Source organism: Babylonia areolata, chromosome 5 (assembly GCF_041734735.1).
Source record: "Babylonia areolata isolate BAREFJ2019XMU chromosome 5, ASM4173473v1, whole genome shotgun sequence".
Lineage (NCBI taxonomy): Eukaryota > Metazoa > Mollusca > Gastropoda > Neogastropoda > Buccinidae > Babylonia > Babylonia areolata.
This window is the reverse complement of record NC_134880.1, coordinates 31,688,298-31,704,284: the sequence shown is the minus strand read 5'-3', so window position 1 is coordinate 31,704,284 and position 15,987 is coordinate 31,688,298. Positions and strand designations below refer to the sequence as shown.

The following is a 15,987-nucleotide window of genomic DNA, read 5'->3' as shown; positions in this document are numbered from 1 at the left end:
GTGAAAAAGTTGTGCGTGAGGAAATAAGTCCAGTTCAACACGAACATGATGTTAGCTCAGGCAGGTGTGTGTGCGATGTGTCAGAGAATGTTTCACACGATGACATGAGGGGGTGTGGGGGTCATGGCTGTTTTGCCAAACACAATGTCATCACTTTTGTAAATAATAAAACCTCGTTTGTTATGAATGTCACACCGTGTTCTGTGGAATCCTTTAGACGTTTTTCCTTTTTGTCATGGAATATAAATGGTTTCCGTTCTAAGCTGATATTTCGTGACTTTGTAACATATATTTCATCCTTTGATTTTATATCTCTTATTGAAACTTTTGAGGAAATTTGTGAAACTGATTTGTTTGCTGGGTTTAAAATACATGGGAAGCCTGCTCTTAAGTTTACAAAGCAAGGGAGGAAGTCTGGTGGAATTTTCTGTTTAGTTAGAAATGAATTTTGTCCATTTATTCGCGAGTTAAATACCACATATGAAAATATATGTGCGTTTCTTATTGATAAACAATTATTTGGTTTCCTGAAAGATGTTCTTTACATGTGTTTATGTGCCTCCAGAAGGATCTCCATTTTATTCATACTTTGATTATGATCAAGGAATAACAATACTTGAAGCTTGCTTGACTGATTTACTGTTATTATTTGATGATGTTTATATAATGCTCTGTGGTGACTTAAATAGTCGAATCTCAAATATTTCTCCAACCCATGATATAGAGTGTCAGTTTAAAAGTTGTTCGGTAAATTCGATTCGCAGTTCTCAAGATTCTGTTGTCAACTCTTATGGAAAAAATTTGCTTAACATGTGCACTGCATTAGATTTGACTATTTTGAATGGTTTATGTAATGGCGACCTGGAAGGCTGCTACACATTCATCAGTGAAAGCGGAAGCAGTGTGAACGATTATTTTGTTTTGTCAAATGACCTGTATAGCATTGTTTCAGATGTGTGTACATTGCGTGTTGCTGATCGAGCCGAATCAGACCATTTTCCAATTGAATTTTGTATTTCATGTCCCACTGAGAATATGTCTACAAACAGGAAATCTGATATTCATGTAATTGAAAAATTTGTGTGGAATGAGGATTATAGTCAAGAATTTGTTAGTAATTTGTCTGAGTTAAGTACCCAGGATAGATTTAAAATTGCTTTAAAAATGATTGATGTGAATGTTAATGAAGCTTTGGAGGTGTTTAATAACTGTATCCGAGACTGTGCAGCATGTATGAAAAAATCTATTAGAGTGGATCAAAATAAACGAAATGAGGGTTGGTTTGATGGGGAATGTAGGGTTGGTAGGACGAAGGTTCGTAGATTGTTGAGAAAATGTAGAAAAACGTTAGATAAAGATGATGAAATTTCATACGTAAGAGCTAGAAGAGAATATAAAAACACTTTACTTAGAAAGCAGAAGTTGTTTAATAAAAATCTTTTGGATAGTCTTGAGTGTTCTATTAATAATCAACAAGAATTTTGGAAAAATATGAATAAAATTTGTTCTAAAAAGCAGCCACCGAAGCATGATACTTCTATTGATAAATGGTTTGGGCATTTTAAAGCCTTACTTGATAAAGATTTATCATATGATAGTGATGAATATGTGTTACCAGATGTGGAGAATCATTCTATGAATCGCCCTATTTCACACGAAGATGTTCTTTTTGCGCTTAGAAAAGTAAAAAACAGCAAAGCTGCGGGTCCCGATGGTATTCTTGGGGAATTCTAAAAAACTTCTTGTGAACAAAGTATACATTTTTTCGTAAAGTTCTTCAACAAGCTATTTGATGAGGGCATTTATCCGGAAAGCTGGTGTGAGGCAGTTATCCTTCCATTATATAAGAAGGGTAATATTAATGATACAAATAATTATAGAGGCATATCACTGTCAAATATTAGTAGCAAAGTGTTTAGTACAATAATTAATCGGCGACTTCAAGAATTTGTTGAGGAAAATAATATAACTGGGGAGTATCAAGCTAGTTTTAAGCGAGGATATTCAACAACTGACCATATGTTTACCCTTTTGGCCTTAATTCAGAAACAGTTTTCTTATAATCGCAAACTTTATGTTGCCTTTATTGATTTTGAAAAGGCATTTGATTCTATTAACAGGAACATATTATGGCCTATCTTAATTAAACATGGTATTAGAGGAAAGCTTTTTAATTGTGTTAAGAGTATGTATAATGTTGTAAAAACAAGAATCAGATATGGAGACAAGCTTACTGATTATATTAATTGTACTAGAGGTGTGAAACAATGGGATGTGTGCAGTCCTATCTTATTTTCATTATTCATAAATGAATTGGCAATAGAAGTAATAGAGAAGGGTAGGCATGGTGCTATGTTTACAATTGATTATTTTGAATTGTTTGTTTTATTACTAGCGGATGATATAGTTTTATTCTCAGAAACTGTTACTGGTTTACAGTCTCAACAGCCTGAAAAATGCAGCAAGTAAATTACAGTTATGTGTTAATTTGAATAAAAGTAATATTATTGTATTTAGGAAGGTGGGGTACTTGGCAGTGAGGGAAAGGTGGTTTTTTGATGATGTTGCATTGTCTGTTGTGAATGCTTATAAATACCTTGGAGTCCTTTTTTCATCTCGTTTAAGTTTTGTAGCAGCATGTAGAGACCTGTCTGGTAGAGCAAAAAATGCATTGATATTTGTGTTGAGGAAATTGTTTGTATTGAATAGCAATTCTTTGGATCTTTTTCTTAAAATTTTTGATGCTCAATTACAACCCATTGTGCAGTATGGATCAGAACTGTGGGGACTGGATACAAAAGCTATTATGCATTGTGAGTCGGTGCATTTGTTTGGGTTAAAAAGTTTTTAGGGGTTAGTATGAGAACACCAAATGACTTAGTTTATGGTGAGACAAACAGGTATCCTATTTATATTAACTCTGCAGTTAGATGTGTCAGTTATTGGCTAAAATTAACAAAAATGAATAATGATAGATTGCCATGAAAAGCTTATGACATGTTGCATGATTTAGACTTGAAGGGAAAAAATAACTGGGTTTCTAATGTACGATTATGTTTATTTGAACTTGGTTTTGGGTATGCTTGGGTTAATCAAGGAGTAGGTGACGATAAATTATTTGTGCGAATTATCTGCCAACAACTGATTGACTGCAGATGGCAAGATTGGGAAAACCACATTAAATATAGTGACAGATTTGATTTATCTAGAGTGTATAGTTCGACTCATTTAGTGAAGAAATATCTGTCTCTGAATTTAGATCGTTATTTACGATTTATCTTGACCAGATTTAGATTTGGCATAACCGAAATTAATGTTCATCAGTTCCTTTATAACAATAGAAATAAATCCGCTTTGTTATGTCCATCATGCAAAGTCTCTATTGAAGATGAAGTTCATTTTGTCTTGATATGTCCTGCTTTGCATCATCTTCGTGTGAAATTCTTACCAAAGAAGTATTTTACAGATCCATGTTTGTTCCGATTAGGTCTACTGATGGCTTCTAGTAATGAAAATATCATTCGTAGTTTGCCACTTTATCTGTTCAAAGCATTTCAGCTGCAAGTATCTCTTGTATCATTAATTTTGTGAGGACCTGTGGTGCTCATCTATGTATTGATTATTAACTGTTGTTGCCCTTCTTCATATGGGGCCAAGGCCTTAAATGAATAAAATATCTCAGTCTCAGTCTCAGTCTGCAACTACACAAGATGGATACGATAAAATTTGAACAAAACCAAAGCAACTGATGGCCATCTTGTCCTTAAGGCTCTGTTCAAGCTTATACTTCTGAAATGGCAAACAGCTTGGAAAGTCTCCAATCCATGAATGAGTATGTCCTGCAGCTGGCAACCAAGGATCACAAGCTCATGTTCCCATAGGATGAAATGGCAATTGGTTGCAATCAAACACTACCCGGCTCCTTTTGAGGTGAACCAAAAGAGAAACTGAGCAGTTGGGTTTTTTGTTGTTGTTTTTTGTTGGTTTTTTTGTTTTGTTTTGGTCTTGCCCCTCTTTTATGACTTCAGTTTTCTTCTTTCAAACCAAACCATTCCCTTTCACAGATTTTTCCCTTTAACCTCTGCTTCCCACAGGCCTATAATCTGCGAGTCACTATGACTATCCATTCAAAAATCTAGGGGTCATTTGAAAAATATCTGAGGATCAGATATAAAATCTTAAAAAACAACAAAAAAGCAGTCTTACCAAACCTATGTCTTATGGGGTCCTCTGTGTGTGTGTGTGTGTGTGTAAAGAACAAGTCGATCCACAATCATCTGTACAATTTTCATCGTTTACCTAGTTTTGCTGCTTCAGTGAATTGCAAGAATGCTACATGTTCCTTCTGTTCAGTGTGTGTGTATGTGTGAATCACTCAATGTGTGTGTGTGTGTGTGTGTGTGTGTGTGTGTGTGTGTATGTGTATATGTGTGTGTGTGTGTGTGTGTGTGTCTGAGTGCGTGAGCGACTGTGTGTTTTGTTTATTCATTTATAGTCTGTTCCATCTAAGATGATGATATCAGAAACTCTGTGTGTGTTTGTGTGTTTGTGTGAATGTGTGCATATGCACATACTTTGTGCCAGTGAAAGTGCGTGCACTAGGATACAAGTGTACATGAAAATGTTTACTTCTGCATGGCTTGCATATTCTCTTCGTCCCCCTGAGAGTGAGTGAGTGAATGAGTGTATGTGTGTGTGTGTGTGTGTGTGTGTGTGTGTGTGTGTGTGAGTATGTGAGTGTGTGCGTGCGTGTGTGCATGTGTGCATGCACGTATGTGTATGCTGCCCAGTTCTTACACATAGTAAAATGTGTCACTGAGCTTTGACTTTTTCTGTTGAGCAAGAATTAGACTAAATATTGGAAATTGGTCTGATGATAAACTGCTGCCCAGTTCTTACACACAGTAAAATGTGTCACTGAGCTTTGACTTTTACTGTTGAACAAGAATTAGAGAGTCAGGTGGCGCTTCGCGAGGGGGCGACACGCAGGTGTTTGTGCTCTGTGCTTCATCCTTGTTTTTGCTGTCCTTGCCCTGTCCTTGTGCTTTAATATTGTTTCAAAGTGGTGCGCAAGGTGTTAAAGATGAAGAGTGTGACAATTGTGAGGCTGTTTGTGGTGGTGCTGGCTGTATTCCAGACTAGTGTTCGTGGTGTTTTTGTGTCACCGGGTGGTTCAAATGGCGGACAGCGAGGAGGTACAGGCGCCTTACATTATGACCGTGATTTCCCTCTCAGTTTACGGTCAGTGTGTGACCCATCCGCTTTTACTGAGCAACTGTTTGCTCGTGACCTCATACAAATTGTGATGATGAAGAGAATGAAAGAGAAGATGAGAGAAATAAAGCACGAAAGAGAGGAAAGAGAGGAGGCGTGAAGAGAAAACTGAGAAAAAATAGTACTAAGCCCCCACTGCCACTATGATTTTATCCAATGTCAGATCTTTTAACCCAAACGGCAAAAACTGTAATTTAGATGAAGTACGAGGAAACTGTCAATTTTTAAATGATTTTAGGAACTCATGTGTGCTTTGTTTTACTGAAACCTGGTGTAGTGAGAAAGTGTCGAATGAATGTGTTGCGATCGATGGTTTTAACACTCCGTACAGAATGGACAAAGACTGCAAGAAAGTGGGGAAGAAAATGGGTGGTGGCGTGTGCCTGTATGTTAACGAGAAGTGCTGTGACAGTGCGAATGTGAGTGCTGTGACAGTGCGAATGTGTGTGTGAAAAAGCAACTGTGTACACAGGAACTTCTACCTGCCACAGGTACCATGTAACCCTGTGCTACCTGTCACATGCGGGCAGATGGAGCTCGACAGCCCGGGAAGGCAGTCCATCTAAGACAAGGAAAAGTCTGAAGTAAAACCCATGAAGTGCTAAGGAATGCAGGACAGTCTCGACATGCATTGACCCTGGGTCCATGGCCATGTCCCGACTTTCAGTAGCCGCGCCCCCGTGCCTCCGAGGAAGGTTTTTGAGCCAGAGGCTAGGACAAGGACAGTCTGATATAAAACCTACGACCTGAGGACCTCACTGTCACCGTCCCAGCTTGCTAGGCTATGGCAGATGAACCACGGGTGTAAAGGGTGGGGCCAGTACTGCGCACACTGCACTCCACCTAAAAATTCCATTGCGCAGGCTTGAAGGACACGTCCACGTCCGCGCCACCAACTATTCCAAGCCCTGTAGCGATGGGAAAGGGGCGAAAACGGCAGGTGGAAGATGTCACTGGAAGCCGCAGTTCCAATCCTGCATGCAGGCGGTTCAGGATATTGGTCGCCTGATTGTTGACCCGGAGGTGACAGCATCACTCGGCAGCACCCTGAACGACCAAGCAGCCTTTTCTAGGGACAGCACTGCTTGCTCCACACGGAGAGGGGCCTAGAAAAGGTGGTCCAAACAAATGCTCATCTCCATACCCCCCAGTTGGCTAGCCGCGGTCAACGGGCATCTCCAAACGCGGTCGAACAACAATAGAGAAGAAAAGGCCGGCACCTGCCTCACAATTAGGTGCAAAAGGACTAAAGGTAGCATGCTGGAACATCCGAACCATGCGTGACTCTGCAGACAGCAACCACCCAGAAAGGCGTTCCGCTCTAGTCGCACACGAACTTCAGAGACTGAACATTGACATTGCTGCCGTCAGCGAAGTCCGCTTTGCAGGGAAAGGCAGCCTCCAGGAACACGGCGCTGGGTACACCCTCTACTGGTCAGGCAAGCCAGAGACCGAGAGATGCCTCTATGGCGTAGGCTTTATGGTCAGGAGCACCATTGCCTCCAAGCTTGAAAACCTGCCAACAGGACACTCAGACCGAATTATGTCCATGCGCCTCCCACTACGGAACAAACAGCATGCCACTCTGTTCAGCGTGTACGCTCCAACCCTCCAAGCGGACCCCACAGAAAAGGTCAAGTTTTACACTGATCTGCGCAACCTCGTTCAGAACACCCCTGCTGACGACAAGGTCATCATCCTTGGCGACTTCAATGCCAGAGTTGGCCAAGATTCAGAAGCCTGGAAAGGAGTCCTTGGCAAGCATGGCGTTGGTAATTGCAACGACAATGGGCGCCTTCTTCTCGAGTTCTGTACAGAGCAGCAGTTTACCATCACCAACACCATTTTCCAGCAGAAGGACAGCCTGAAGACAACGTGGATGCATCCTCGGTCCAAACATTGGCACCTCATTGATTACATCCTGATGCGCCAGAGAGACGTACGAGACGTCCTACACACCCGAGTGATGCCCAGCGCGGAGTGTCATACTGACCACCGCCTCGTCCGCAGCAAGCTCAGGCTCCACTTCAAGCCCAAACCAAAGAAAGGAGGAGCTCCTAGGAAGAAATTCCAGGTCGGCAACTTTCAGTCAGCTGAAGTGAAAGCTGAATTCCAGGCGAAGCTTCAGGACAAACTTGAAGACCCCAGTTGCCCCACAGACCCCTCTCCAGAAGCACTATGGGCACAGCTGAAATCAGCCATCCTGCAGTCCTCTGAAGAAGTCCTAGGGTTCTCGTCGAAAAAGAACAAGGACTGGTTTGACGAAAACAACCAGGAGATCCAAGAATTGCTGGCGAAGAAGAGATCAGCCCACCAGGCTCACCTTGCACAACCGTCTTGTCCGGTGAAGAAAGCAACCTTCCGGCTCATATGCAGCAACCTCCAGCGCAAGCTTCGTGAGATTCAAAATGGGTGGTGGACCAACCTGGCAGAGAGGGCTCAGCTTTGTGCAGACACTGGTGACTACCGGGGCTTATACGAAGCCTTGAAGGCGGTGTACGGTCCCTCATACCAGGTCCAGAGTCCTTTGCGCAGCGCAGACGGCCAGGCGCTCTTCACAGACAAGACGTCGATCCTGAACAGGTGGTCGGAACATTTCCAGGCCCTCTTCAGCGCCAACCGCACGGTTCAAGACTCGGCAATTCTCCGCATCCCACAACAGCCAGTGAAATTACAACTGGACGAGCTACCAACCCTAGAAGAGACTGTCAAGGCCATTGAACAGCTGAAATGTGGCAAGGCAGCAGGGGTTGACGGAATTCCGCCGGAGGCGTGGAAGAATGGAGGCCCAGCACTACACTCCAAACTCCACAACCTCTTTGTCTGCTGCTGGGAGCAAGGCAAACTACCACAGGACCTCCGTGACGCAGTCATCATCACCCTGTATAAAAACAAGGGAGAAAAGTCGGACTGCTCCAACTACAGGGGGATAACTCTGCTCTCCATCGCAGGCAAGATCCTCGCCAGAGTCCTCCTAAATCGGCTGGTGCCTACTATCGCCGAAGAACATCTCCCAGAGAGTCAGTGTGGCTTTAGAGCCAACAGAGGCACCACTGACATGGTCTTCGTTCTCAGACAGCTACAAGAAAAATGTCGGGAACAGAACAAAGGACTGTATGCGACATTCGTCGATCTCACGAAAGCTTTCGACACCGTGAGCAGAAAAGGTCTGTGGGAGATCATGAAACGTCTAGGATGCCCCCCAAAATTCCTCAGCATGGTCATCCAACTACATGAGGAACAGCGTGGACAGGTCAGACACAGTAACGACCTTTCGGAGCCCTTCCCAATTGGAAATGGAGTGAAACAAGGTTGTGTCCTCGCGCCGACCCTCTTCACGATCTTCTTCAGCATGATGCTCCAACAGGCCACTGAAGATCTTGGCGACGACGACGGTATCTTCATCAGATACCGCACTGATGGCAGCCTATTCAACCTGAGGCGGCTACAGGCCCACACCAAGACACTGGAGCAACTCATCAGAGAGCTTCTGTTTGCCGACGATGCTGCCCTCGTCGCCCATACAGAAGCGGCCCTGCAGCGTATAACGTCCTGCTTCGCAGAGGCTGCGCAGCTCTTCGGCCTAGAAGTCAGTCTGAAAAAGACGGAAGTTCTCCACCAGCCTGCCCCACAGGAAGAATTCCACGCTCCTCACATCAACATCGGTGAGACAGAGCTGAAGTCGGTCCACCAGTTCAGCTACCTAGGCTGCACCATCTCGTCTGACGCCAAGATCGACAAGGAGATCGACAACAGACTTGCAAAGGCAAACAGCACATTCGGCAGGCTGTACAAGAGAGTGTGGAACAACAAACACCTGAAGAAAGACACAAAGATCAGCGTGTACAGAGCTGTTGTACTGCCCACCCTGTTGTATGGCTCCGAAACCTGGGTCACCTACCGGCACCACATACGACTGCTTGATCGCTTCCACCAGCGCTGCCTTCGCACCATCCTCAGCATCCACTGGAGTGACTACATCACAAATGTCGAGGTCCTGGAGCAGGCAAAGACTATCAGCATCGAGGCAGTGCTGCTAAAGACCCAGCTACGTTGGGCAGGGCACGTGTCCAGGATGGAGGACCACCGCCTGCCCAAGATCGCGCTGTATGGCGAACTGTCCACTGGCCACCGTGACAGAGGAGCACCCAAGAAGAGATACAAAGACTCCTTGAAGAAAGCTCTCGGTGCCTGTCACATTGACCATCGCCAGTGGTCCGCAGTAGCCGCTGATCGAGAGACCTGGCGACGCACCATCCACCAAGCTGTCTCCTCCTTCGAAAACAACCGCAGGGCCAGCCTTGAGGACAAACGCAGAAGGAGGAAGAACCACGACGCTGCAGCCGCGAACCCAGACCAGACTTTCCCTTGCAACCGCTGCGGCCGACTCTGCTTTTCCCGCATTGGCCTTGTCAGCCATGAGCGTGCCTGCATCAGACGTGGACAACGCCCTTCCTAGATCTTCGTTAGCGAAGCCAGGCCATGACACAGGAACTTGAACTCATATCAGTGTCGCTGAGGCCTCGATATCTGCCACTTGAGTTCGGCCGCATTTTTCTGTTGTGTACGCCCCAGTCTTTGACCAGGCATCTGCTGCATGTGCAGGAAGGACGATCGCAGGTGATGTTCGCGACCTTCAACTCATCTCTGCCGACGCCCTGTGTTTTATTGTTGGAGATTTTAATCACTGTGATTTAAAGAAAGCCTTACCTTCTTTTAAACAATATGTTACCTGCCGGACCCGACTGGACAAGACAATCAAAAATCTATGTTAAGGGAACATTCCTAATGCCTACAAATCTGTTCCCCTAGCACCAGTGGGTGTATCTGATCATGATGTTGTTCATTTAATCCCAGCCTACAGACCAAAGATACAGACAGAGCCGATTGTGAAAAAGAGTGTGAAAATTTTGGACGTCAGAGAGTGTGGATGAACTGAGAGGATTTTTGATTGTACTGACTGGAGTGTGTTGACTGACCCGTGTGAGAATGTTCATGAAGCAGCTGATGTTGTTACATCTTATATCAGTTTCTGTGAAGACATGATAATTCCAACAAAAATAATTAAACTTTTCCCCAACAACAAACCATGGATCTCAAAGTCACTCAAAACCATTTTAAACGAGAAAAAGGTAGATTTCAGTCAGGGAACAAGAAAGATAGGAAACTGATACAAAAGAAGCTTAGAGGGGAATTACGAAGGGGACAGAGGGAATTCAAATCAAAAGTAAGAACAACAGTTTCAGACAAGAAAAATGGCAGATACATGGGATGGGTTAAAAATTATCACTGGAGAAATGAAAAGGAAAACAGTAGCTTGTGAAATGAAAAGGGATGAACAGCTTGATTTTTCAAACAAAATGAATGATTTCTACTGTCGCTTTGAAAGGAATGATCTGGGAAGGGAATGGATAGTGTTATCTCACAGTTGCAGGAAAAGGTCAAATATTGGAACACAGGTGAGGACTTTGAGATCGATGCAAAAGTTGTTGAATCTTTATTTTTAAAACTGAATGTCACGAAGGCAATTGGCCCCGACAATATCTGCGGAAGATTACTGAAAACATGTGCTTCCCAGTTGTGTGACGTGTTCTGTAAAATTTTCAACTGGTCTCTGAAGGACTGCTCTGTCCCCAGCATCTGGAAAAAATCTACTATCTGTCCTATCCCCAAGAAAAAGAACCCAGCCGCACTAAATGATTACCATCCTATTGCCCTGACTTCAATAGTGATGAAATGCTTTGAAAAAATTGTTCTCCGCCATCTTCTTTCTTTCACTGAACAGCAGCTTGACTCTTCAGTTTGCTTATAAAGCACACAGAAGTACTGACGATGCTATCCTAACTCTTGTTCATAATGCTTTCCTTCATTTGAATAACACGGGATCTTTTGTTGTATCCTTTTTGTTGACTTCTCTTCTGCTTTTAACACAATACAACCTCATCTCCTTGCCCTCAAACTGCTAGGCTTGGGTGTTGATCCGAAGCTTACTCTTTGGATAGTAAGTTTTCTTCTCAATAGAACCCAGTCCGTCCGCTTTCATTCTGCCCACTCTTCTCTGAACTCTACTTCTACTGGTGCACCACAAGGTACAGTGCTGTCCCCTGTTCTATTTACACTGTACATGAGTGACTGCAGAGGCACGGAGGAAACTCCTGTCATAAAATATTCTGATGATTCAGCTATTGAAGATCTGTCCAACTCTGATGCTATTTATTTAAGTGAAATTAAAAAGTTCTGTTCTTGGTGTGAGGAAAACTATCTGGATCTCAATGTACTGAAAACAAAAGAAATGTTAATAGATTTTCGGAAAGACCCCTTGCCTGTAGCTAACCTTGTTGTTCATGGTCAAACAGTGGAGAGGGTCAATGAATACAGATATTTAGGGACCATCTTAGACAATAAGCTGACTTTTGACAGAAATGTTGATTCCATTCATAAGAAATGTCAATCTAGAATTTTTTGTTTACAGAAGTTTAGAAATGTTGGTATAAATTCAACTATTCTTCAAAGTTATTATCGATGTTGTATTGAGTCCGTGCTCACAGTTTCATTTATGTGCTGGTATGGAAGTTTGGGAGTGAGGAGTAAGCGTGTTTTGAACGATGTCATGAGTGTATGCAGTAAAATTGTGGGAGTGAAACAAGCTAGAAAGCAAGAGCTGTATGAAAGCCGAGTGGTTAAAAAAAGCAGGCAGATAGCAACTGAAGACACCCATATTTTAGCAAAGTATTATGAGCTATTGCTATCAGGATGACGCTACAGAACTTTTAAGTTGAAATCCAGAGCTCTGAAGACTTTTATTCCACGTTCAATCCACCTTTTAAATTCTTGAAAACTGTGTGTGTGTGTGTGTGTGTGTGTGTGTGTGTGTGTGTGTGTGTGCGCGCGCATGCGTGCATGCGTGCGTGTGCGTGCACACGGTGTGTGTGTGTGTGTGTGTGTGTGTGTGCACGCACCTGCGTGCACTCTCATGTGAGACATGTGAAAGTCCGTGCATGACAGGTTGTACCTTGTTCTAGTTGTGTGTGTGTGTGTGTGTGTGTGTGTGTGTGTTTACTGAGCTTAAAAACATGACAATTGGTTATTATGAATGTGCAATATGTAGGATGAATAATGTGCAATATGCAGAATAATGTACAATGGAATATGTCTAATGCTAATGTCCATATTCTAAATATATTTCTGTTAATAATTACGATGTAATAATTAATTGCAATGTTTTAAAAGCGAATATGTGAAATGCTTTTATTTGAGAACATATGTTTATTACTCTTGTTTAATCAAGTAAACCGTGTGTGTGGGGTGGGTGGGTGCAGGTGTGTGCTGATTATCTGGTTGTGGTTTTCCACAACTTATCTTTATTCTTATCTTATCTATTATAATCAATGTGCAATATTAGGCTATGCTTATAATTATATTCAAAATATTGTGTCTTAGTTCTTTCTGTTTTTACATTAAGAATACTAGTTATTACCTGCAGTGTGTGGATGTATGTATGAAACGGTGTATGTGATATTTTTTACATTTATGTCTTCATAATATTCGTAAAAGCTGTTGTTGACTTTTACAGTTATGGTTCCCATGTTGTTTACTTGTCTATGTTGTGATAATGCACCTGACCAAATTTCTCCAGTTGGAGATAATAAAGTTATTCTTATTCTTATATTGCAGACTTGGTCTGATGGTAAAGAGGTATCTGATTCAGAGTCAGAAGATTGTGATAGTGAAAATGAACAAAGTGCATTTCAGAGTGTGTGTTAATATATGCACTATGCATGTTCTTGGTGTAGGTGTTAATAGGTAGTTTTGTTGTGTGCGTCTTTGTGGAGGGGTTTGGGGTGCGGGGTTGGGGATTGGGGGTTGTTGGGGGGGGGGGGGGGGGTATTTCTATGTGATTTCATATGCCTGTACACCATCATAGCTGTAAATTAATCAACTGATCAGCAGTGTTGCACAATGCCCTTTCTTATTAAATGCAAAATGCTCTTTTTTCCACTGAGAAAGGACAAATAATGAAACGTAAACTGAGACTAACATTCAAAGTCTTTTCCACTGAGAGAGGACAAATAATGAAACGTAAACTGAGACTAACATTCAAAGTCTTTTCCACTGAGAGAGGACAAATGATTAAATGTAAACGGAGACTAACATTCAAAGTCTTTTCCACTGAGAGAGGACAAATAATGAAACGTAAACTGAGACTAACATTCAAAGTCTTTTCCACTGAGAGAGGACAAATAATGAAATGTAAACGGAGAATTACATTCAAAGTCACATACTGTGATAATGATCATTGTAAATGTAGCCAGGAATGGCATATCATTTACTGAGCTTTCACAGAATGACTTTATTGTGGTGTTCTGATGAAAGTGCAAACTCTTTTCCATTGAAAATGTAAGGAAAGAAAACTTTATTTTCCTTATTTTGTTTTGAAATGTACATGATGTAAGTATTGCAGTGTGAATTTTTTGTGTGCTCATGTGTGCACATTCAATCTCATAAATTATGCAAATAGTCATACTGGAACTTATTTTCTTATAATATGTATTAACTTCCCCTATCCAAAAATACCAAATATTAACAAGCCAAGATTTCTAACACTGTATAAAAAAAAAGGAATAAAAAAAAAAGAAATAAGAGTCAAAAATGCTATGTAGGCAATGGATGTGTGCTCACACAAAGTGCACATGCACTGGTAAAGGCAGGTTTAGCTGGGGAAGAGCAAATTTGAGTTGGCTGAAATAACTGATAGATTTACTGCTGTTGAGAAGTACTGTGACAGACTCAGCAAGAATATTTTTAATGGTTCTTTTGGTGCTCTCTTTATAGCATGAGTTGCAGTAGCACAACAGAGTGAGAAAAACTGTATGACAGATCTATATAAACAAACAAATAGTTTATATCTTCATAGAAAATTCAGTAAAAAGAGAAAGGAAATGTGTTCTACCTGTCCTTAACATCAGAAGCAAGTTCCATCATGATCTTAGAGATACTGCGTTTGGTCATCTCTGCAGTGCTGTCAAGTTGATACTGGATCAAAGCCTGCAAACACACACGCACATACACACACACACGTGCGCGCACAAGCACACACACTCACAAACAAGCATGCACAAAGAAATTTTCAACAAGAACCATAACAGCAATAATTGTAAACTATCCCCACCAACTAAAACTGAGATTACACAAGCACAAAGAAAAAAGAAAAAACATACAAACCCATGCAGTACTTTTCCAAGTGTTTTTTTCTTTTCTGACTCACTTGTGTAAACAAAGTGAGTCTATGTTACAACCTGGTGTTCGGTTGTCTGTGTGTGTGCCTGTGTGTCTGTATGTACGTCTGTGTGTCTGTAGTAAACTTAAACACTGCCATTTTCTCTGGAAATACTTTGTCTGCCAATATCAAATTTGGCTCAAATACAGTAGGAAAAAAATCTTCACAGTCATACCAATAATACATTTAAGTCTCCCGAATTAAACCGTATTTCTGGATCATTAACAGATTATTCCATTGAGGCTACTTCCACAGTCCAGAAATGCTATTTACCACTTCCCAGTTTCCGGAACGTACGCTATGCTTGATAAGAAGATGGCATGACATCGATTTACTTGTAATTTGCAATTACAAGAAAAGAAATACAAATTCTGGACAGAACACATACAGTGACACTTATTACACTATCAACATGCTTACTGCATATGAATATTCTAAAGTGGATATTGAATTCACTGAAATGAACATAAAAGAAAAATTGAATGACATCTATGGTGCCGTTAACCTTGAATATTGCCGTTATCCTCGAAAAAAAAAAACAACAACATTGAACTGCACGAGTCATATGCCTAATTAGTGAGGAATCAAATGTAGAACTGATCGGCACATCTTTTTTGTTATCACCGTTAATATAAATGTTATGAAACAGAGTGAAATAATTATAAAATTATAAAATTAAAATAAAAATAAAACCTCAGTTGAGACTTCCAAAGAAAAATGAGCACTCCCCAGCTAGCAATGCGTACCCACAGCTGGTACGGTGTCACTCGGCGGGACATTAATTAATTTAATTACTTCTCTATTTATTATGTATCTTTAGATCATTTTATCTTACCACAATCAGCACAAAGAAGCCTGAGGTGATGCACCAGCCAGCTCCAGGAAAGCCTTACGTTGAACCAAACATCTTCATCAACGGGCAACGACTGAACGCGGTGGACAAGTTCACATACCTGGGCAGTACACTCTCTCGCACAGTTGTCATCGACGACGAGGTGAATGCCAAACTCGCCAAAGCCAGTGCTGCCTTCGGCAGACTCCATAAGAACGTTTGGAACAGGAGAGGCATCACCCTGGAGACGAAGCTCAAAGTATACAATGCCATAGTTCTCACCACACTGCTCTATGGATGTGAATCATGGACGGTCTACAAACGCCACGCCAAAAAGCTGAACCACTTCCACACCACCAGCCTCAGAAAACTTCTCGGCATAAAGTGGCAAGAGAAGATCCCTGACACAGAGGTGCTCACTCATGCAAACCTGCCCAACAGCTACACCATCTTGATGCAGGCCCAGCTGCGCTGGGCAGGCCATGTAGTTCGCATGCCAGACCACCGGCTCCCAAAGAAACTGCTGTACGGCGAACTCCAACATGGCAAGCGCTCCCATGGAGGCCAAAAGAAGTGCTTCAAAGACACTCTGAAAGCTTCTCTG

At 42.0% G+C, this 15,987-nt stretch overlaps 1 protein-coding gene across 2 annotated transcripts in view; it reads right to left on the bottom strand.

Annotated features, from left to right (window-relative positions):
- The window catches only part of LOC143282024 (conserved oligomeric Golgi complex subunit 1-like), a 324,386-nt gene that overhangs the window by 149,573 nt on the left and 158,826 nt on the right, over positions 1-15,987 (bottom strand). For both annotated transcript variants that reach the window (XM_076587450.1, XM_076587449.1), the window contains exon 16: positions 14,225-14,319. In XM_076587450.1, the coding sequence (XP_076443565.1) occupies positions 14,225-14,319 (95 nt within the window). The remainder of the gene's footprint in view (positions 1-14,224; positions 14,320-15,987) is intronic.